This window comes from Oncorhynchus mykiss, chromosome 26, assembly GCF_013265735.2.
Source record: "Oncorhynchus mykiss isolate Arlee chromosome 26, USDA_OmykA_1.1, whole genome shotgun sequence".
NCBI classification, from domain to species: domain Eukaryota; kingdom Metazoa; phylum Chordata; class Actinopteri; order Salmoniformes; family Salmonidae; genus Oncorhynchus; species Oncorhynchus mykiss.
In genome coordinates this window covers 38,056,139-38,078,040 of record NC_048590.1, presented here as the reverse complement: position 1 = coordinate 38,078,040, position 21,902 = coordinate 38,056,139, and the positions used below count along the sequence as shown (strand labels likewise).

General features: G+C 43.2%; 1 protein-coding gene and 1 long non-coding RNA gene across 3 annotated transcripts in view; one reads left to right on the top strand and one right to left on the bottom strand.

Annotated features, from left to right (window-relative positions):
• The window catches only part of LOC100135793 (matrix metalloproteinase-2), a 27,086-nt gene extending 7,571 nt beyond the window's left edge, over positions 1–19,515 (bottom strand). The window contains exons 1-11 of one of the 2 annotated variants that reach the window (XM_036963145.1): positions 19,367–19,515; positions 18,206–18,369; positions 17,571–17,797; positions 16,605–16,753; positions 15,912–16,040; positions 15,490–15,663; positions 14,450–14,623; positions 7,591–7,764; positions 7,163–7,318; positions 6,815–6,941; positions 1,027–1,163 (exon numbers count right to left, since the gene is read on the bottom strand). In XM_036963145.1, the coding sequence (XP_036819040.1) occupies positions 1,027–1,163; positions 6,815–6,941; positions 7,163–7,318; positions 7,591–7,764; positions 14,450–14,623; positions 15,490–15,663; positions 15,912–16,040; positions 16,605–16,753; positions 17,571–17,797; positions 18,206–18,349 (1,591 nt within the window). In that variant the 5' untranslated portion in view covers positions 18,350–18,369; positions 19,367–19,515. 2 annotated transcript variants of the gene reach the window in all.
• On the top strand, positions 19,019–21,902 carry LOC110506749. Its single transcript, XR_002471028.2, has 3 exons — positions 19,019–19,282; positions 19,370–19,411; positions 19,995–21,902. It is a non-coding gene; the product is annotated as an uncharacterized LOC110506749 (long non-coding RNA).

Sequence of the window (21,902 nt, the reverse complement as noted above, 5' to 3'; positions counted from 1 at the left end):
TAATCTTGGTTTCATCAGACCAGTGAATCTTGTTTCTCATGGTCTGAGAGTCTTTAGGTGCCTTTTGGCAAACTCCAAGCGGGGTATCATGTGGCTTTTACTGAGGAGTGGCTTCCGTCTGGCCACTCTACCATAAAGGCCTGATTGGGGAGTGCTGCAGAGATGGTTGTTCTTCTGGAAGGTTCTCCCATCTCCACAGAGGAACTCTAGAGCTCTGTCAGCGTGACCATCGAGTTCTTGGTCACCTCCCTGACCAAGGCCCTTCTCCCCCATTGCTCAGTTTGGCCGGGCGGCCAACTCAAGGAAAAGTCTTGGTGGTTCCAAACTTCTTCCATTTAAGAATTATTGAGGCCACTGTGTTCTTGGGGACCTTCAATGCTGCAGAATTGTTTTGGTACCCTTACCCAGATCTGTGCCTCGACACAATCCTGTCTTGGAGCTCTATGGACAATGCCTTTGACATCATGGCTTGGTTTTTGCTCTGACATGCACTGTCCACTGTGGGACCTTAAATAGACAGGTATGTGTCTTACCAAATCATGTCCGAAATGGCACAGTGATGCTGAAACGTTGGTGATTTACCCAATAAATGACTGGAAGTTTATATATGGAGTGTGTGACTCTCTTTATTTTTATAGTTTATTTGCCGTTAGTCAGCACCTCCACACAAAAAAAAAAATGATGGGTGTGTGTGCGCCAGCTCATGTTTTTCAATCAATTGAATTTACCACAGGTGGACTCCAATCAAGTTGTAGAAACATCTCAAGGATGATCAATATAAACAGGATGCACCTGAGCTTAATTTTGAGTCTGAGAAAGGGTCTGAATACTTTTATTTTTAATACATTTCCCCCCAAATCTAAAAACCTGTTTTCGCTTTGTCATTATGGGATAGTGTGATTAAAAAAAAAGCAATTTTAGAATAAAGCTGTAACGTTACAAAATTTTGAAAAAGTCTGAATACTTTCTGAAGGTACTGTATCTCAACGGTGGATGACACAACTCAGTCTCACATACATACATTACCTGCAAAGAACACAGTCTTCTCCTCCAGTGGGTTCTCATAGGCAGCGTCGATGGTGACCGGGAGCTCAGGCCAGTAGGTGGCTACCAGCATGGGACCTGAAGGCTTGCCCCGGAAGTTGGTTGACCTGAATATGAACCTGATAGAGAGAGCAGAGAGAGAAGTTACCTACTGGTTCAAATCATGTAAGAGGGGGCTGAGAGGAGAGGAGAGAAGGGAGAAAGGGGCGGGGGGTCAGATGAAGGGAGAGTAGAGGGCAGTGGGGAAGAGAGGAGAGGGGGGAAGGGGATAGGGGAGATGGAAGAGAAGGAGCGAGGAAGGGGAGAAGAAAGAGAGCGGCGAGTAGGAAAGAGGGAGAGGGGAGAGGAGGGAAGAGTGAAAGAGAGAGGGGAAAGTGAAGGACAGTAAGAGATGTGAGAGGGGAAAGTAAAGGGAGAAAGAGAGAGTGGGGCAGTGAGTGAGAGGGAGAGTTTCAGCAGCCCAGGCAGCGAAGCCACAATAGCCTGATTCATTCAGCATCTGGTTCTCGTTAGGACCAGGGTTTTTCGAAGCCAGGGGAACAAGACCCGTCTTGCCCAGATTTCCAACAGGCAGCTGCATGAGCAACAACAGCAGCAGCAGCTCCACAAGTCTTGTCCATTGACCTATTTTTCAAAGAGCCAGATATTTCTCAGATAGATAAAGCCTGTTAATGGTTATAAAATGCTATGCAGATATGGACAAAGTAGTCATATGATGATCTGCTATAGCAATCTACTCAAGGTTGAGGTATGTTGAATTAGTCCCACAAAACAAGCCAACCTGACCCTGAATCAGACAGGAAGACAATTCATGTCCACCTCTGATTGTGAGATTACAGGAAATACTATATCTGGGTCACAGAGATTTCATCATTACACTCACTCTTGTCACATTCTGGATGCATATGTAATACACTTCCTGCATAAGATGTAGCCAGAGAGGTTAGAGAAACCTAGCTAGCAGGGCTGTCTGTGTTCAGTGTCAGTGATTGGGAGTTCCGTAGGGCGGTGCACAATTGCCCCAGCGTAGTCTGGGTTTGGCCGATGTAGGCCGTCATTGTAAATAAGAATGTGTTCTTAACTGACTTGCCTAGTTAAATAAAGGTTAAATAAAAAAAATAAAAAAAATCACTAGGCCAGTGAACAGTGACAGTGAACAGTGGGTTCAGTTCAGTGGATTATGCTGCAGACTTCCCACCCAGCCCTGTGCTGAGCCATTGACTGTAAATAAGGTGCTGAGCACACAATGAAGTTAGACCACCAGCATGTCTTACTCATCCTTCATGTCCAGATCTGCTTTCCATCAACATGCTGAGACAGGGGAGATTAGAGAGAGGATTCTACCTACACCAGAGAGATTAGAGAGAGGATTCTACCTACACCAGAGAGAGAGGATTCTACCTACACCAGAGAGAGAGGATTCTACCTACACCAGAGAGAGAGGATTCTACCTACACCAGAGAGAGAGGATTCTACCTACACCAGAGAGAGAGGATTCTACCTACACCAGAGAGAGAGGATTCTACCTACACCAGAGAGAGAGGATTCTACCTACACCAGAGAGAGAGGATTCTACCTACACCAGAGAGAGAGGATTCTACCTACACCAGAGAGATTTGAGAGAGGATTCTACCCACACCAGAGAGATTAGAGAGAGAATTCTACCTAGACCAGAGAGAGAGGATTCTAACTACACCAGAGAGAGAGGATTCTACCTACACCAGAGAGAAAGGATTCTACCTACACCAGAGAGAGAGGATTCTACCTACACCAGAGAGAGAGGATTCTAACTACACCAGAGAGAGGATTATACCTACACCAGAGAGAGAGGATTCTACCTACACCAGAGAGAGAGGATTCTAACTACACCAGAGAGAGGATTATACCTACACCAGGGAGATTAGAGAGAGGATTCTACCTACACCAGAGAGATTAGAGAGAGGATTCTACCTACACCAGAGAGATTAGAGAGAGGATTCTACCCACACCAGAGAGATTAGAGAGAGGATTCTACCTACACCAGAGAGATTAGAGAGAGGATTCTACCTACACCAGAGAGATTAGAGAGGATTCTACCTACACCAGAGAGATGATTCTACCTACACCAAAGATATTAGAGAGAGGATTCTACCTACACCAGAGAGAGAGGATTCTACCTACACCAGAGAGAGAGGATTCTACCTACACCAGAGAGAGAGGATTCTACCTACACCAGAGAGAGAGGATTCTACCTACACCAGAGAGAGAGGATTCTACCTACACCAGAGATATTAGAGAGAGGATTCTACCTACACCAGAGATATTAGAGAGGATTCTACCTACACCAGAGATATTAGAGAGAGGATTCTACCTACACCAGAGAAAATATAGAGAGGATTCTACCTACACCAGAGAGAGAGGATTCTACCTACACCAGAGAGAGAGGATTATACCTACACCAGAGAGAGAGGATTCTACCTACACCAGAGAGAGAGGATTATACCTACACCAGAGAGATTAGAGAGAGGATTCTACCTACACCAGAGATATTAAGAGAGGATTCTACCTACACCCGAGAGATTAGAGAGGATTCTACCTACACCAGAGACATTAGAGAGATGATCCTACCCACACCAACACTTTTAAACTGATGTACACATTGTCCAGCCCTCCAGACTCTAGACATTACATTGACCCACTAGACTTGTGATTGCCCTCCAGACTCCAGATATTACATTGACCCACTAGACTGGTGACTGCCCTCCAGACATTACATTGGCCCACTAGACTGGTGACTGCCCTCCAGACATTACATTGGCCCACTAGACTGGTGACTGCCCTCCAGACATTACATTGGCCCACTAGACTGGTGACTGCCCTCCAGACATTACATTGGCCCACTAGACTGGTGACTGCCCTCCAGACATTACATTGGCCCACTAGACTGGTGACTGCCCTCCAGACTCCAGACATTCCATTGGCCCACTAGACTGGTGGCTGCCCTCCAGACTCCAGACATTCCATTGACCCACTAGACTGGTGACTGCCCTCCAGACTCCAGACATTACATTGACCCACTAGACTGGTGACTGCCCTCCAGACTCCAGACATTACATTGACCCACTAGACTGGTGACTGCCCTCCAGACTCCAGACATTACATTGACCCACTAGACTGGTGACTGCCCTCCAGACTCCAGACATTACATTGACCCACTAGACTGGTGACTGCCCTCCAGACATTACATTGGCTCACTAGACTGGTGACTGCCCTCCAGACATTACATTGGCCCACTAGACTGGTGACTGCCCTCCAGACATTACATTGGCCCACTAGACTGGTGATTGTCCTCCAGACATTACATTGACCCACTAGACTGGTGACTGCCATCCAGACATTACATTGACCCACTAGACTGGTGACTGCCCTCCAGACATTACATTGACCCACTAGACTGGTGACTGCCCTCCAGTCTGTGACTTCCCTATTTATCTGTCTACTGACTAAAACTAGGGAGAAGCAGAACAAAACAAAACGGATGCACACAGAAATCAATATCCTAATGGGCCTAGGCTATTTTTATTAACCTTGATTGGTTGACAGCTCCACGAAAAACATTTGTCTGAGGAAACGAAATGCCAATAACCTTAGTAGTCTCTATCCTAATCTTTGCTTATTGACTTGAGTGTCCATCTCTCCTCACTCTTTGTCTCTATATTGAATCTCTTCTCACTCTCGCGTCTCTGTTCCATCTCTTCTCACTCCTCTGCTCTGATAGCTAAACCATCTGGTGACCTAGAGCCAACAATGAATAACTAGGGACCAAAGTCATCCCACCACTGAAACCTGAGATACAGCCTAACTGGCCCTCTGAGTCCAGATATCTTGCAGCCATGGGTTTGGTATTGTAACTCCTCCATAGAGATGTCGGATCTTAATTTGACCACTCTTTTGTTGATGAGAATTTTCCTGCACAGCAGTTTATTCACGTTTTTAAAAGGCTTCTAAAGTGTGTAATTTCCACTAACATCTCAGACTCGATTTGCACTAACTTAAAATGTATCAACACCTACAAAAATATCCATGAATTATGATCCACATAATTATTCACATTTCCTTTTGCTTCAGGATTATTTCCCTACTGTAGCAAACTGGCTCAAATTAAGATCCTACAGCCGTAACTCCGTAATGTCATTTCCCTCCATCTGAGAGACACACCCCATAATTATAGCTATCATTGAATATGTGTCATTGTTAATGATATCATGGAACTAGAAAACCGCAAATCATTTTGAATGAGACAATGATCTTGCTGATGAGGAAATGGAGAATCTCTCCTGAAATCCCCAGGTCCAGTGTCTTGTCCACAACACATCATTGTATAGGTATTCTCTAGGATGTTTGAGCAGCAGACAGATGAAATGCCTAAAAAATAACCAAACTAACCCAATCAAAGATATGACTTACAGGCATAGTCAAATCATTTCTAAACTAACTATTGAGACTGTTAAAACCATACTCCGGTTTTAATTGCCAGTTCTCCCTCCTTTAACAGTGAATATTACGTTGACACATCAACCAAACACGACACTGTTTATACAGTAGTTTATAGTCAACAGAACAGCCTTCAGCATGATGTTTGTCCCTGTTCCCTGAACAGTGTTAATGCATGGTGAACCACAGCGAGTAAAGACTTAACGCTTAACTAAAGCAGGACTCCATGAACTAAAGCAGGACTCCATGAACTAAAGCAGGACTCCATGAACTAAAGCAGGACTCCATGAACTAAAGCAGGACTCCATGAACTAAAGCAGGATTTGTAAGCATGATTTGAGGGTGGTTTCCCTCCAGCCCCTGACTCAGGGTGTGCAGGGGGCAAAGCCAGGCAGTCTACTTGTTTGCTTTGGACAGCGTTCCAAGTCAGCAATGACAGCTATATAGTAAAGCTGACCTTAAAACCTTGAAGGCTAAAAGATGTGGCGGTAAAGTCTGAGAAGGAACATATAAATGTCCAATGAATCCTAATCTAAACCTGCTTTTCAGTCAACATTTTGTCATTTGGATGGCATGCAATAGCTTATTGTTTGGGTTGAAAGTGTTCCTAACATAATTTGTCCCAGACAGGATTAATCTGTTGCGGTGAAGAGTTCATGTTTCAGAGGGAAAGTACACTGAGTCATGGAAAGCTGAGAATGAACCACAACAGATCATGTAAGATGGAGAGATACAGAAAGCCTATTCCTTTTCTACACTACATAGGACAATCCCAGTTGAAGTCTGTACCCTGTACTGTATAGTAGGCTCTCGTTTACAATCTGAATAACAGGCAGCCATTTTGGTTTACCATAGTTGATACAGGATTGTGAAAGTGGTTATTATTACCAGTTCTTTCATAACTGTATACTTATACTAAGCATTAGAGCTCAGACAAACAGAGATAACACCACCCCCTTCATTCAAACAAAACAACTGATTGCCAAGAGAAAGTAATTCATTCTGAGACCAAACAAAGCCCCCTATTTAACTACCCATTGTTTGTGGTGAAATGATTTAGTTGGGGATTGTGAGGTCTAACTTGTGGACTGGTCTGCTCCAATGACTAACCACAGAGTCTAAAATAAGAGTCATCAGGTTAAATGTTCCTTCTGCCTGTTTAGACAGATCAGTGGTCAGATTGGTCTTCTCAAAAAGCATGTTGCCAAACAAAAGTGAATTACCTAAAAAGGTCAAATGTTGCTCTAACCATTGGAAATCAGAAGTAATACTGTAGAATCCCCAGTAAATCATTTACCTGTCCTTGAAGAAGAAGGTCTCTCCTCTGATCTGGGCCACAGCATCAAACACCACAGGTTCATTACAGATGTCCATAGGAGTGACTGGGCCCTGGGTGGGAGGCACGGGCTTGTCTGTACCAGCACCTGAGAGGAAAAGGAGAGGCAACATGGTGAGCATTGAGTAGATGAGATTGATATCCTTCAACAAGGAGAAATACATTTGTTACCTGCAGGACATTCACCAAAGCACTCTGGTTATGAACAGCGGGTGAAGTCATGGTTACACATTATTTGAAAGGTACCTACATAATGACTTCATAACACATTCATAACCCATAAGCAGTACATAAGAATTTCAAACTGACCATAGAGCTCCTGGATGCCCTTGATGTCGTCGTTGGACAGTCTAAAGTTCTTGGTGAAGGTGTACATGGGGGCCATCAGAGCACCAGGGTCCTGGGAGTGTTCCAAGCCCAGGGCGTGGCCAAACTCATGGGCCGCAACCAGGAACAGACTGTAGCCTGGACAACACCAATAGGAGTGAGAGATACAGCAACACATATTCAAAGCATAACAAGTCAAGTTATATTCAGGGGAATGAAAATAGTTTCCATGTTGGGAAATTCCTGTTGGCCACTTTCCCTTCATTCTGCATAGACAATGACAATGACATTAATGAATAAAACAGAATAATAATACAAATGATTCAAATAAATAAACATGAATTGTCATTGTCCGCTAAACTGCTAAAACCACCTACAAACAAGCATAATGTCAAAGATGACATATTTACCTTGATCAGGACAGAAGCCCCACTTGCGGTCGTCGTCGTAGTTCTTGGTGGAGGCGCACCACATCTTACCGTCGCTACGTCCAGAAGCAGTGCAACTGTCATAAGTGTCTCCAAGGAACGTGAAGGGGAACACACAGGGGGAACCCTCAGAGTTTCCTCCAACGGTGGACATGGCTGCATGGGTGAACAACAATACATATTTCAGGACCAAATGGACTTTTCTTAATGTGCCGATGAGGTCGTGCTAAAAGTTATCAACTTGATTTGGGTTGAATTGCTAAATGGATTTGCTTGAGAAACTATCATGACTGTAATGACATTGACATCAGATGTGTTTTGTATCTACGGTATATCCAAAACAAAACCAAAAAGTGGCTTTTTTCCCCCTGCATGATAATATTATATCTGGGTTGGTACAGGACAATACTGGGCCTGTGTAGTTTTTATTTTAAGCAGGCTGTTTCTTATGCAGTGCTTCTTACACACAAGACTACACTGCACACCAGCATTCCCAACCAATTAGAACCAGATGACAACCTCAGCCTTCAACCCCCCCCCTCTCCCTTTCTGCCTCTCTTTCTCTCCCGATATCCCACTCTCGACTCTACCTCAAACCCCTAAGCCAGCCCCACTGACACAATGGAAAATAACCCCCGCCAGCAGCCACTCAGTAAAATACTTTTAGTCATTCAGGACTAGCTGCTGCAAGATTGGAAACCATACGTCTGGAACATTATAACATTCTCCACCAATACATGGCATCAGCACAGCACACCTTGACTAATAAATGTAAGCACCCACACTAGTGATGCGCAGGTTGACTCTTAACCTGCAGTCCCGGGAGGATGGGTTTAGGGTCATTAAATATTGTGTGGCTGAAGGGTGGGTGGGTAGGTGGGTGGGTTGAATAAAGAGAAACAATACCTTAAAAAAATCCATAAATGTATAATTCTTGTGCAATATATATAGGTTACACTGAGGTTCTTCTTTGATTATTTTAGGCTATCTGTTATTAGTGCATAAACCTAAGCTTCAGGGCTTAACTGTACGTGTGCCAAATAGCCTACACCGCCAATCACCAAATAATGCTTTTGAGAATGGGCAGAAAGCCAAATAATGCTTTTGGGAATGAGCAGAAAGCCAAATAATGCTTTTGGGAATGGGCAGAAAGCCAAATAATGCTTTTGGGAATGGGCAGAAAGCCAGATAATGCTTTTGGAAATGGGCAGAAAGCCAAATAATGCTTTTGGGAATGGGCAGAAAGCCAAATAATGCTTTTGGGAATGGGCAGAAAGCCAAATAATGCTTTTGGGAATGGGCAGAAAAAGTTCACGTCAATACACAGATGCAATAAAGGACATTGTCGAAGTTGAATTCAATAAGACAAAAGCTACGAAAGGAGAATTGAAAATAAATAGGAGGGAGGGCCAGAAAAGTCATGTTCAGAAAAGATTTGGTGAAGTGGTAAAAGAGGATTATAGCAGTACCGGCTACGTTATGTGTGATGATTGTGAGGTGGTACACAAATTCCACAGCCACAAGACGGGACTTCAAATAGGCCTATGGCATGTCAAGGGAACTGTAGCCTACTGTTCAGATTGGTTAATGGAAACTGAAATCTGGACACTGACTGTAGGTCTATAACCTCTCACATAGCCTTAAAAATAACTCCTGCAGAATTAAGCATTTCTTGCAATTCCTTTGACCTTAAGGCTTGGTTTTTGATCTGACATGTACTGTCAACTGTGGGACGTTATATAGACAGGTGTGTGCCTTTCCAAATAATGTCCAATTAACTGAATTTACCACAGGTAGACTTCAATAAAGTTGTAGAAACATCTCAAGGATGGTCAATTGAAACAGGATGCACCTGAGCTCAATTTCAAGTCTCATAGCAAAGGGTCTGAATACTTACACTACCGTTCAAAAGTTTGGGGTCACTTACAAATGTCCTTGTTTTTGAAAGAAAAGCACATTTTTTGTCCATTAAAATAACATCAAATTGATCAGAAATACAGCGTAGACATTGTTAATGTTGTAAATGACTAATGTAGCTGGAAACTAGCTAATCCAAGTTTATCATTTTAAAAGGCTAACTGATCATTAGAAAACCCCTTTGCAATTATGTTAGCACAACTGAAAACTGTTGTTGTAATTAAAGAATCAATAAAACTGGCCTTCTTTAGACTAGTTGTGTATCTGGAGCATGAAATCAAATCAAAGTTTATTTGTCAAGTGCGCCTGAATACAACAGATGTAGTATACCTTACAGTGAAATGCTTACTTACAGGCTCTAACCAACAGTACAAAAAAGGTATTAGGTGAACAATAGGTAGGTAAAGAAATAAAACAACAGTAAAAAGACAGTGAAAAATAACAGTAGCGAGGCTATATACAGTAGCGAGGCTACAGTGCCTTGCGAAAGTATTCGCCCCCCTTGAACTTTGCGACCTTTTGCCACATTTCAGGCTTCAAACATAAAGATATAAAACTGTATTTTACAATGACAATTATTTGTGAAGAATCAACAACAAGTGGGACACAATCATGAAGTGGAATGACATTTATTGGATATTTCAAACTTTTTTAACAAATCAAAAACTGAAAAATTGGGCGGGCAAAATTATTCAGCCCCTTTACTTTCAGTGTAGCAAACTCTCTCCAGAAGTTCAGTGAGGATCTCTGAATGATCCAATGTTGACCTAAATGACTAATGATGATAAATACAATCCACCTGTGTGTAATCAAGTCTCCGTATAAATGCACCTGCACTGTGATAGTCTCAGAGGTCCGTTAAAAGCGCAGAGAGCATCATGAAGAACAAGGAACACACCAGGCAGGTCCGAGATACTGTTGTGAAGAAGTTTAAAGCCGGATTTGGATACAAAAAGATTTCCCAAGCTTTAAACATCCCAAGGAGCACTGTGCAAGCGATAATATTGAAATGGAAGGAGTATCAGACCACTGCAAATCTACCAAGACCTGGCCGTCCCTCTAAACTTTCAGCTCATACAAGGAGAAGACTGATCAGAGATGCAGCCAAGAGGCCCATGATCACTCTGGATGAACTGCAGAGATCTACAGCTGAGGTGGGAGACTCTGTCCATAGGACAACAATCAGTCGTATATTGCACAAATCTGGCCTTTATGGAAGAGTGGCAAGAAGAAAGCCATTTCTTAAAGATATCCATAAAAAGTGTCGTTTAAAGTTTGCCACAAGCCACCTGGGAGACACACCAAACATGTGGAAGAAGGTGCTCTGGTCAGATGAAAACAAAATTGAACTTTTTGGCAACAATGCAAAACGTTATGTTTGTCGTAAAAGCAACACAGCTGAACACACCATCCCCACTGTCAAACATGGTGGTGGCAGCATCATGGTTTGGGCCTGCTTTTCTTCAGCAGGGACAGGGAAGATGGTTAAAATTGATGGGAAGATGGATGGAGCCAAATACAGGACCATTCTGGAAGAAAACCTGATGGAGTCTGCAAAAGACCTGAGACTGGGACGGAGATTTGTCTTCCAACAAGACAATGATCCAAAACATAAAGCAAAATCTACAATGGAATGGTTAAAAAATAAACATATCCAGGTGTTAGAATGGCCAAGTCAAAGTCCAGACCTGAATCCAATCGAGAATCTGTGGAAAGAACTGAAAACTGCTGTTCACAAATGCTCTCCATCCAACCTCACTGAGCTCGAGCTGTTTTGCAAGGAGGAATGGGAAAAAATGTCAGTCTCTCGATGTGCAAAACTGATAGAGACATACCCCAAGCGACTTACAGCTGTAATCGCAGCAAAAGGTGGCGCTACAAAGTATTAACTTAAGGGGGCTGAATAATTTTGCACGCCCAATTTTTCAGTTTTTGATTTGTTAAAAAAGTTTGAAATATCCAATAAATGTCATTCCACTTCATGATTGTGTCCCACTTGTTGTTGATTCTTCACAAAAAAATACAGTTTTATATCTTTATGTTTGAAGCCTGAAATGTGGCAAAAGGTCGCAAAGTTCAAGGCGGCCGAATACTTTCGCAAGGCACTGTATATACAGTAGTGAGGCTACATACAGACACCGGTTAGTCGGGCTGATTGATGTAGTATGTACATGTAGATATGGTTAAAGTGACTATGCATATATGATAAACAAAGAGCAGCAGTAGTGTAAAAAAGAGGTTGGCAGGTGGTGGGTGGTGAGACACAATGCAGACAGCCCGGTTAGCCAGAGCCCAACAGCCCGGTTAGCCAGAGCCCAACAGCCCGGTTAGCCAGAGCCCAACAGCCCGGTTGGACAGAGGAAAGTTTTTTTTGTTTTATGTGTTATGGACAGACAAATCTAAGTTTGAGGTGTTCGGGTCACAAAGAAGAACATTTGTGAGACTCAGAAAAAATGAAAAGATGCTGGAGAGTGCTTGACGCCATCTGTCAAGCATGGTGGAGGCATCTTGAAGAAGGAAGGCTATTCATTTTGCAAAGCCATGCCATTCCCTGTGGACGGCTCTTAATTTGAGCCTATTTCCTCCTACAACAGGACAATGACCCAAAACACAGCTCCAAACTATGCAAGAAGCAGTCAGCTGGTATTATGTCTATAATGAAGTGGCCAGCACAGTCACCGGATCTCAACCCTATTGAGCTGTTATGGGAGCAGCTTGACCGTAAGAAGTGCCCATCAAGCCAATCCAACTTGTGGGAGGTGCTTCAGGAAGCATGGGCTGAAATCTCTTCAGACTACCTAAACAAATTGACAACTAGAATGCCTAAGGTTTGCAAGGCTGTAGTTGCTGCAAATGGAGGATTATTTGACGAAAGCAAAGTTTGAAGGACACAATATTATTTCAATTCAAATTCATTATTTATCGCTGTACTGCAGCGCCAGCTGTGCCACCAGAGACTCTGGGTTCGTGCCCAGGCTCTGTCGCGACCGGGAGGTCCGTGGGGCGACGCACAATTGGCCTAGCGTCGTCCGGGTTAGGGAGGGTTTGGCCGGTAGGGATATCCTTGTCTCATCGCACACCAGCAACTCCTGTGGCGGGCCGGGCGCAGTGTGCGCTAACCAAGGTTGCCAGGTGCACGGTGTTTCCTCCGACACATTGGTGCGGCTGGCTTCCGGGTTGGATGCGCTCTGTGTTAAGAAGCAGTGTGGCTTGGTTGGGTTGTGTATCGGAGGACGCCTGACTTTCAACCTTCGTCTCTCCCAAGCCCGCACGGGAGTTGTAGCAATGAGACAAGATAGTAGCTACTAAAACAATTGGATACCACGAAATTGGGGAGAAAACGGGGTAAAAAAATATATATTTTAAAGAAAAATAATTATTTATAACCTTAATATTTCCTATTCATTTTGCAACTCATTTCATGTATGTTTTCATGGAAAATAAGGACATTTCTAAGTGACCCCAAACTTTTTAACATTAGTGTATGTAAATAAGGTATTTCAGATTTGTATTTTTAATAAATTTGCACAAAATTCTAAAAACCTGTTTTCACTGTCATTATGGGGTAAAACATATATTTTGTTTTTGAATAAGGCTGTAACGTAACAAAATGTGTGCACTGTATAATGACAGCTACATGTATCTAATTATAGACAAGTTGGCTAACAAATAGCCCACCAAAATGTCAAATTATAAGCAGACACATTTAAATCAGGCAAAAAAAATATCCTGTACCCCCTGTCAAAAAATTGTTCTGCCGTCTTTGACTGTAGCCTATAAAACATTTTCTACATTCACGGTGTCTGCCGAAGTCAATGCCTCTCCTTGTTCGGGCGGTGCTCGGCGGGCGACGGTCTTCTAGCCATTGCCGATCCATTTTAAATTTTCCATTTGTCTTGTCTTGTTTTCCCACACACCTGGTTCTCATTTCCTTCATTATGTGTTGTGTATTTAACCCTCTGTTTCCCTCATGTCTTTGTGTGGTATTGTTTATTCTGTTTCATGTTGTGCTCACGTTAGTCTGTTGCACTGGGTTGTGTTAACCCGTATTGTTATTTTGTGTACACTTTGCCGTGTGCTTTTGGTTCGCCTAAATAAAAGGCTCCGTTGGCTACCCAATATCTGCTCTCCTGCACCTGACACACGGGTTAGGGTTGGGTGAGGGCCTCAGATTCACATATAGTGAGGCGGTTGGGTTAGGGTTAGGGTTGGGTGAGGGCCTCAGATTCACATATAGTCGGGCGGTTGGGTTAGGGTTAGGGTTGGGTGAGGGCCTCAGATTCACATATAGTCGGGCGGTTGGGTTAGGGTTAGGGTTGGGTGAGGGCCTCAGATTCACATATAGTCGGGCGGTTGGGTTAGGGTTAGGGTTGGGTGAGGGCCTCAGATTCACATATAGTGAGGCGGTTGGGTTAGGGTTAGGGTTGGGTGAGGGCCTCAGATTCACATATAGTGAGGCGGTTGGGTTAGGGTTAGGGTTGGGTGAGGGCCTCAGATTCACATATAGTGAGGCGGTTGGGTTAGGGTTAGGGTTAGGGTTAGGGTTGGGTGAGGGCCTCAGATTCACATATAGTGAGGCGGTTGGGTTAGGGTTAGGGTTAGGGTTGGGTGAGGGCCTCAGATTCACATATAGTGAGGCGGTTGCGGATGAGTTAATAGCAATAGTGGGCGGGTGAAGAAACAGCTGACCCGCGCACCACTAACACACGCTAGCACACACACACACACACAACCTGGCTCAAGTACAATCGAAAGCACACACATATTTCAATATAATCCTCAGATGATGGTTTCCATGCAACAGTCAGGTCTGTTGGATGCATCAGTGCCCTTAGCTGTTTGGGTTAACACAGCTGATGAGGCTTGTATACTATATGGATGGAGAGACACCTTCGGGCATTGGCAGTATGAACTGGGAACCCACCTGTTTCAGGGCAGAACCCGTAGGACTTGTCATTGTCATAGTTCTCAGTCGTAGCACACCAGCGGTAGCCGTCGTCACGCCCCTGAGTGGTGCAACCATCATAGTTCTCCCCTTGGAACGTGAAGGGGAACTTACAGGGAGCTCCGTCCGCGTTTCCACCCAGGGTGAACAGCACTGTAACTCAGGAAGTTGAAGGAATTATCTATACAGTTTACAGTAGGTTTCCATAATTTAATCAAATGCCATGGCAGTTACGTTGAGCCTGAGTGATTTCACAGACTCAATCTTAAGCTAACTGAACCGCAAAATCATTGTTTGTCAGGGTGTTACACATCCACTCTGTCCAGACTAAAATGTTTATTGCTACAGTATATCAACGGTCTATAAAACTATCAACAAGAGAAATGTTTCACAAGACTTCACTGAGTGCGCCATTTTCTCAAGATCAAAGGATAACCAGTTAGGAAGTTTCATAAGACTGTTGGTCTCATATGAGTCGACTGTAAGCCTATATGTATCAATATGTCTTTGCGCTCATTTATGGTGAGGCTATACCCTAATGTCAGTACCATGGACAGCAGCACAAACAGACAGACAAAAGAATTTATGAAAAGGTTCATGAATCTTGCCCAGCAACACAGAGAAGTGGGAGTATTTTATGACCCAGACAACAACACTAGTTTCCCAGAATGTACTCCCACCCACTTGGTCCCAGTCCAACAGCAACACAGCTTATTCTAACTAATCACAAACCTCTCACCTGGAGTAACTCCTGGCCAACTCCTCGTCAGAAACTATAGCTAAAACACCACAATAGACGTTCCTTGAGGGACTGCTGAATGCAACACTCTTAATTTTATACAGTCCATGTAGATATCAAAATGCACACTATAACTGTTTTGCACAATACCATCACAGGAACTCTTTAGAGGAAAAAGAAAAACACAGCCATGTTGGCTCCTACTCACACTCATGGGGACAGAAACCCAGGAAGTCTTTAGAGGAAAAAGAAAAACACAGCCATGTTGGCTCCTACTCACACTCATGGGGACAGAAACCGTATTTGCCGTCGTCGTCAAAGTTGTATGTGGTGGAGCACCAGAGGAATCCATCATCACGGCCCTGATTGGTACAGCTGTTGTACTCCTTCCCCATAAACATGAAGGGGAACTTACAGAACTCCCCCTCTGCATTACCAAACTTCACCTTCACAACTGTGGAGAGGAGGGGATGGGGTTGAGGGGAGAGGTGATGATCCAAAGAGCTCAAACAGAGCTGTTTCAGATACTGTGTGGTTCAGCGATCTCCATTTCATTGGTGAAATGTTATCCGCAAATTGCTTTAAATGTGTGACCATGAATAAATAGGTGATTAGTAAAAACAAGTAGGTTTATATATTAGATCAGGATGAACTCGTATTTACAGACTTCATTTACAACTCAGACAGTACAGTCTCCAGTACCTTGTCCTTCTCCCAGGGTCCACTGCTCGTCGTCATCAAAGTGGGAGTCTCCTCCGGTGCCTGGTCCAGGAGCGAAGGCATGAGCCAGCAGACCATCTTTACCATCGAAGGGGTAGCCATCACCATGCTCTGTGGATTCACATAACAAGGGCTAAAACAAAAGGACTCAAGGCACAGATCAGTATACAATTACAGCCTTACTGGATGGATTCAACTCAGAATAGAACTGTTTCTGAAGTAGCTAGTGTTAGACTTCAACAGTGTAGATCACGTATGGGATGGTGCCATGAAGACATGTCATGAAAACACATCATTCTGGGCTTGTTTTGACCACAGACAGTGACCTCTATATGTTCTTACTTGATGTCTGGCCTCGCCACGAGAATATTGACTTTATGTGAGACACAGGGAACCCAGAGAAAGAGCAACTAGTAACTCACACATAGGCAGGCCTACGGTACTACACTATACGATTAGCAGCACTGAGCACCCATCATCTAATCTAGTTCCCAGCCACTTCCGCCCTTTTGCGCAATAGCCGGATGATGAGTAGCCTGGTTAAACCAGTCTGAACGAAGGTGAGAGCAGAATTAAGTCTGGTTTAACTAGGCTACTCATCATCTGGCATTGCTGACGTTTCATACAGTACATTCAGCAGGATATAAAAGTCAAAACTGTTCTGTAATACCGTACCGTTGCGGCCAAAGTTAATCATGATGTCAGCCTCTCCATCCATGAGGCGGGTGAACTTGAGTGGGGTGACGTCACTCCAGACTTTGAAGGCCCTTAAGAAGGCGTCATCAATAGTCTCCTCGTCCAGGTCAGGAGAGTGGCCTAGAATCCTGAGAGGTGGAACACAGAGAGGAGAAGAAACTGAGGAGGAGACTCATTAAACAGCTCATCCCTGGCTGAAGATGTGCTGCATGATACATCTTACATAAGGAATATATATGGAATATTACTGTGTGATTGACTAGGTATGCTTGAGGAAATATGTATTACATGTACTACAAGCAGAAGAGGGACCAACGTCAGCATATAAAACCCTCAAACGTGAGATTCAAAATGCAGAAGGCAAAAGCTTGTACACCCATCTCTCTTCTATTTACAGGACAAAAACAATAGATCAGAGCTTTCCTAAACTCCCCTTCTGGACATAAAGTCCATCAGTCTTCAGGCCTTGCCTATGACTCATGTGGTTAGAATGCTCCATGAGAGAGTCCAGCAACTAACCCCTGCTATGTGAGCCTGTCTGAGCAGGATAACGCTCTGTCTCTTGTTGTTTTGGTAAACTCCTCCCCATCTTTGTTTTTCTCCATGGTACATACAGTGAGTCTGAGTGGTCATGAGGACACAGAAAGGGCTGATGTAAACAACAGAACTTTACTCTCTTCTTAACCTCAAATAAAGCATATCAAACAAGCACACATTGTACAGGAATCTTGGAGTTAGCAGATTGTGGTTGGGTTGGTGGGCAGCACATAGTTGAGGTTTTCATCTCCCCAAAACAAACTGCAGGGGCTGGAGGAGTCATTTCCTTAGTTCAGCAGTCAGCACATTGCACAGCAACATAGGGAGATATATGGAGTACAACCCTATTGCACAACTCCCTATACCAAAACACTATTTGGGCCAAACGAACATGTTTTGACCACTGACCTGTAGGTGATGGCGTTTTGCTGCCACTTGGGTTTCCTGTGGAAGAAGTTGTATTGGGCAACATCAGGAACTCCACAGCGGGGCTTCTTCATGATCTCCACTGTCTTGGGGTCGATCTCGCCCGTCTCTTGCAGAGAGAAGAACTTCTGCATCTTCTTCAGGGTGTCTTTCAGCACCATGAGATTACATCTGTCTTGTGGGCAGCCATAGAACTTGTTCAGATAGTGCTGCAGAAGAGAATACAAGACAAGCCTATGAGTTGATATAGGATCTATTCTGATGCCTTCTTACTCTATATAGTGCATTCATCCATGTAGACATACTGTATCAATGAATACATGAACATTTGTGTGCATTACACAATGAAACATCCCCAATGGGGACAGATGTCAATTCAATGTCTGTTCCACGTTGGTTTAATGACATTTCATTGAAATGACTGGATACCCAGTGGGTATCTGAAGCCAAAACATTATGAGTTTCATGAATGATTTGTCATTTTAAAGTAACTCACAAATGGTAGAATGGCATTTAAGTTTGCTATTCCTGAATTTATTGAAAATAACCGATAAAGTATTTTGAAGCAAAAGTCACATTACATTCCCACTATGAAAAGTTGTTTAAGGAACACTTACCAGAGCCACTTCTTTGTCTGTTTTTGGACTATCGTCTCCTGGGAACTTGATAATGGGCGAGGGGGCTGCAGAGGTTTTCTGGAGAAAGGCGATTAACTGTACCAAAAACACTTTGAGGACAAGGTGTCGGGGGCTAAATGCCATCTTTCCCCGGTGGAGAATCGCTGTGTATGTAATGGAGAAAAACAGAACGTTTCTGGGTTGGATGTCCTCTTGCCTCTTCTGTTGCTTTATCTTCTCCTCAACGGGACATTCTGCACTGCAACCCAGGGCTGCTAACGAAGTTGTGCTTACACATGCAATTTTGTATGCTGCTTTCCACGGGAAGTGTAGGCTACAGACTGCGCAGTCTCCCCAAATCGTGGAACGTTGGAGAAATGTAACCCGATACCTGTTCCAATTACGAGTTTACTGGGTAATTCCTAGCTTCTGTGATCTGTTTTCTTTGCATTGTAGGTTGTATTCAGGCATACATTGAAGCGGGTACATTGAAGGCACGAATCCAGCATAAATAGTAGATAGATTAACAATGAAACCAAACAGATAGGGGAAATTCAGCATAAATTGCAATGAACACAGTTGTAACAAAGGTCTATGTCATAGCATAAAAATAACACAACGCGGAAAAAGAGCGCGCCTTTCCAGGCTACGGGCGAACAGAGGCCATCGGCCGCGGGACTACAGGGAATGTCTTGTGACGCTTCGATCACACCGACAGGGATTGCGCAAAATAGTACGCAGCATCATCTGGATATGTATTCAACAAAAATTCAACATTAGACTTCTGCTACCATTTCTGTCAAGCCGCTGTACATAGTTTGACCGCATATGTTCAATAAATCCAACACGCTGCAAGGCAAACGCAGCTCTCATTGATTAATTTAATTCTGGTGTACCAAAATGCAATGACTATGTCGGTGTGTTCAAAGCGGGAGTGTTAGAAAATGTTTATGAACTCCTATACACCGCATTCATCCACTCAGAGGACCAAACACCAGATAATGACATGAATTAAGGAAAGAGACAAATGTTGCGGCAAGGAATCAAAACAACCACTTTAACAGTGACAACGAAATGGTAACTAACGTGTGTAGCCTAATATCGCTAGAAATAGTTAAGTTTAACAAAATGTTAAAACCACTGAAAAAGTTGCTCTCTTACCAGGCCCTGAAGTTGAGAGTTCACCTGTTCTGTCCTGGTTACAAGGTGAGCAGCGCCTCTCTTAAGACCTTTCTGATTATGTTAGCAAAATGCCTACAAAAGGCGTTAGCAAAAATGTTTCCCTGACACCCGTTGCTGTAAGGAACAGTACATTTAGTATCATAGACCTAGGTGTGGCTTACTACTTCATTCATAGAAGAAACGATGCTATCTTGAAACTAAAGAGTTATTCGGCTGTCCCCATAAGGAGCACCCTTTGAAGAACCCTTTTGAGTTCCATGTAAAACTCTTTCCAGAGAGAGTTCTACATGGAACCAAAAAGGGTCCTACCTGAAAAAAAGGGTTCTCCTATGGGTCAGCTGAAGAACCCTTTTGGAACCCTTTTTCAAAGAATGTACCTTAGCAAACTTAGACCATCTCCTAATACTATATCTTACCATAACCCAAAATACATTATTATTTTTTTTTAATGTTAACTAAAAAATTATGTATAGCTCCAAATCATGATAAGAATAGTGATGTTGCTCTCATGGACTAGGCTACATCAATCACCAGCTATATCAAGCACTAGTTCCATGTGAACATGTCATGGAATGGAATGCACTTTATTCTGCTCTTTTTTTCACAGCTTCTGAGAGTTTGCTATTGGACCGTTTGCTGTTCGGACTCCGATGGTGAACAGTGGTGCCAATGCCAACCAATGGATGCAAAGTAAATCATCCCTTAATCTGTTCACACAGCCTCTGTGCTGATCTTGTGGGACTGTCTTTTTATTCCAAAATGTGCCTCTTGGAAAATGTATTATGGAAAACAAATGATCATCTTGGAAAATAAGTAGTCTATGGCAAAACGAAGGCAATTTCATAATTCAACCACGATGGTGACATTACATCATCTCTAGTGTTGTCATGGAGATTAGAGCTGATCTATCGATATCGTGTGACAATCCCACCGATAACCGATATTCAAAAAATGTTAGTCTCATGCTTATCATTCTCATGATGTGTCATTATTGTCACTGTGTAAGAAATCAACATTTTAAACTAATTTCTTGGACAATTGCGCTTTGGGATGGCAATTTAAGAGAACTCAGTGTGGAACAACGGCACTTTTTAATTTCCTGCTGTAATTGGCAGATATATCGGTATTGGTACATTTTGTCCTCACAAAAATCACAATCTGACCCACAAACCCAATTTCAGTCGAATTCTAATGAAGATTGGACTAGGACCCATTGGCCCAATAATAGGCCTATGTTCATAGGCTGCTCAGTATGACAGGGTTGGTAGAGTATAGCAGCCTATACAACATAATGGCGGTTTGTTGAATGTGTCGAATGGCTCAACAACAGTCATTGAGCAGCTTCTGCTTTGATCTTTTCCTTTCATTAGGACTTTACTTAAATTGTATTTGTATTTATTGTATTTATTTAAATTGTAGTAGACCAAGGTAACCACCAAAGAAAGTAATAAAATGTAACTCATTCAACATTGCATACATGGAGGTCCTCTCAGTCTGGGCCAGATTATGCTCCATCTCTAAACTCTCAGTGTGATGCAATATGAGGTGAAAGGCTGACATCTGGTGGTCATGCAGTGTAAATACATTATGTACTGAAAGAAGTGCAGTCAGGAAAGTCATGGGGAACTATTTAATTGGGCACCACACAAGGCAACATAGACTTTGGCTTGTTGTCATTACCTCACTTAGAAATGTGTTTTGTTTAAAGACATAGCTGTTTCTTGACTCATGTTTGCTACCTCTGTTTCCATACAGTATGCTACTGTACATTGTGATGTATTGAACCAATGGCAGGCTTACTTGGACCTTATTATCAAGCTGAATGCAGTCCCTTTAACATCATATCCATGAACTGTTGTTATACTCTAGAACAGATATATAGTAAGTAGCCTTCCACAAGCCAGATCAGCTCATAGTAGCAGGAGCCTGTCCTGTTTGATGAGGCAGCTTGATGTGAAGGATTGTGGTGAGGCAGCTTCATCATTAAAGGGTTGTGGATTTGTATCATTTCCCTCTAGTGGCTGAACAAAGCCATGCATCTCTTTCTCATCAGTAGCTCACATAGAGCAACGCTAGGCCAGCCACATCACATAGGCTCAGGATCTCTAAGAGATATCCTAACTCCATTTGACATCTCTTTGTTTCTCCTATCACCGTGGATTACCCCTGACAGTATGACTGTGGACTGACTCCTTAATAGAGGAAGCCAAAGGACTTTACCCAGAGATCTGACAGACAGACATACGGATATACTGTAGCTAGCAAATAGGATTTCTGTGGCTTATCTCATAAACCAATTTCCTGTGCTTTTAGCCAAGAGTACAGTTAATTTTTCATAGCATAGGCCTGTTTGTGGCTGAAGCAGAGTAAATGTAACATCCATTTGCCTACAATATCCTGGGCCTGTCACTGCAGAGCAGGGCTTAATTTCATGCACTGATACATGCAGCCATCTGCGCAGACTGACACGCAGGGAGTGGGACACACACGCACGCACTGACGCAGGTGCACACAC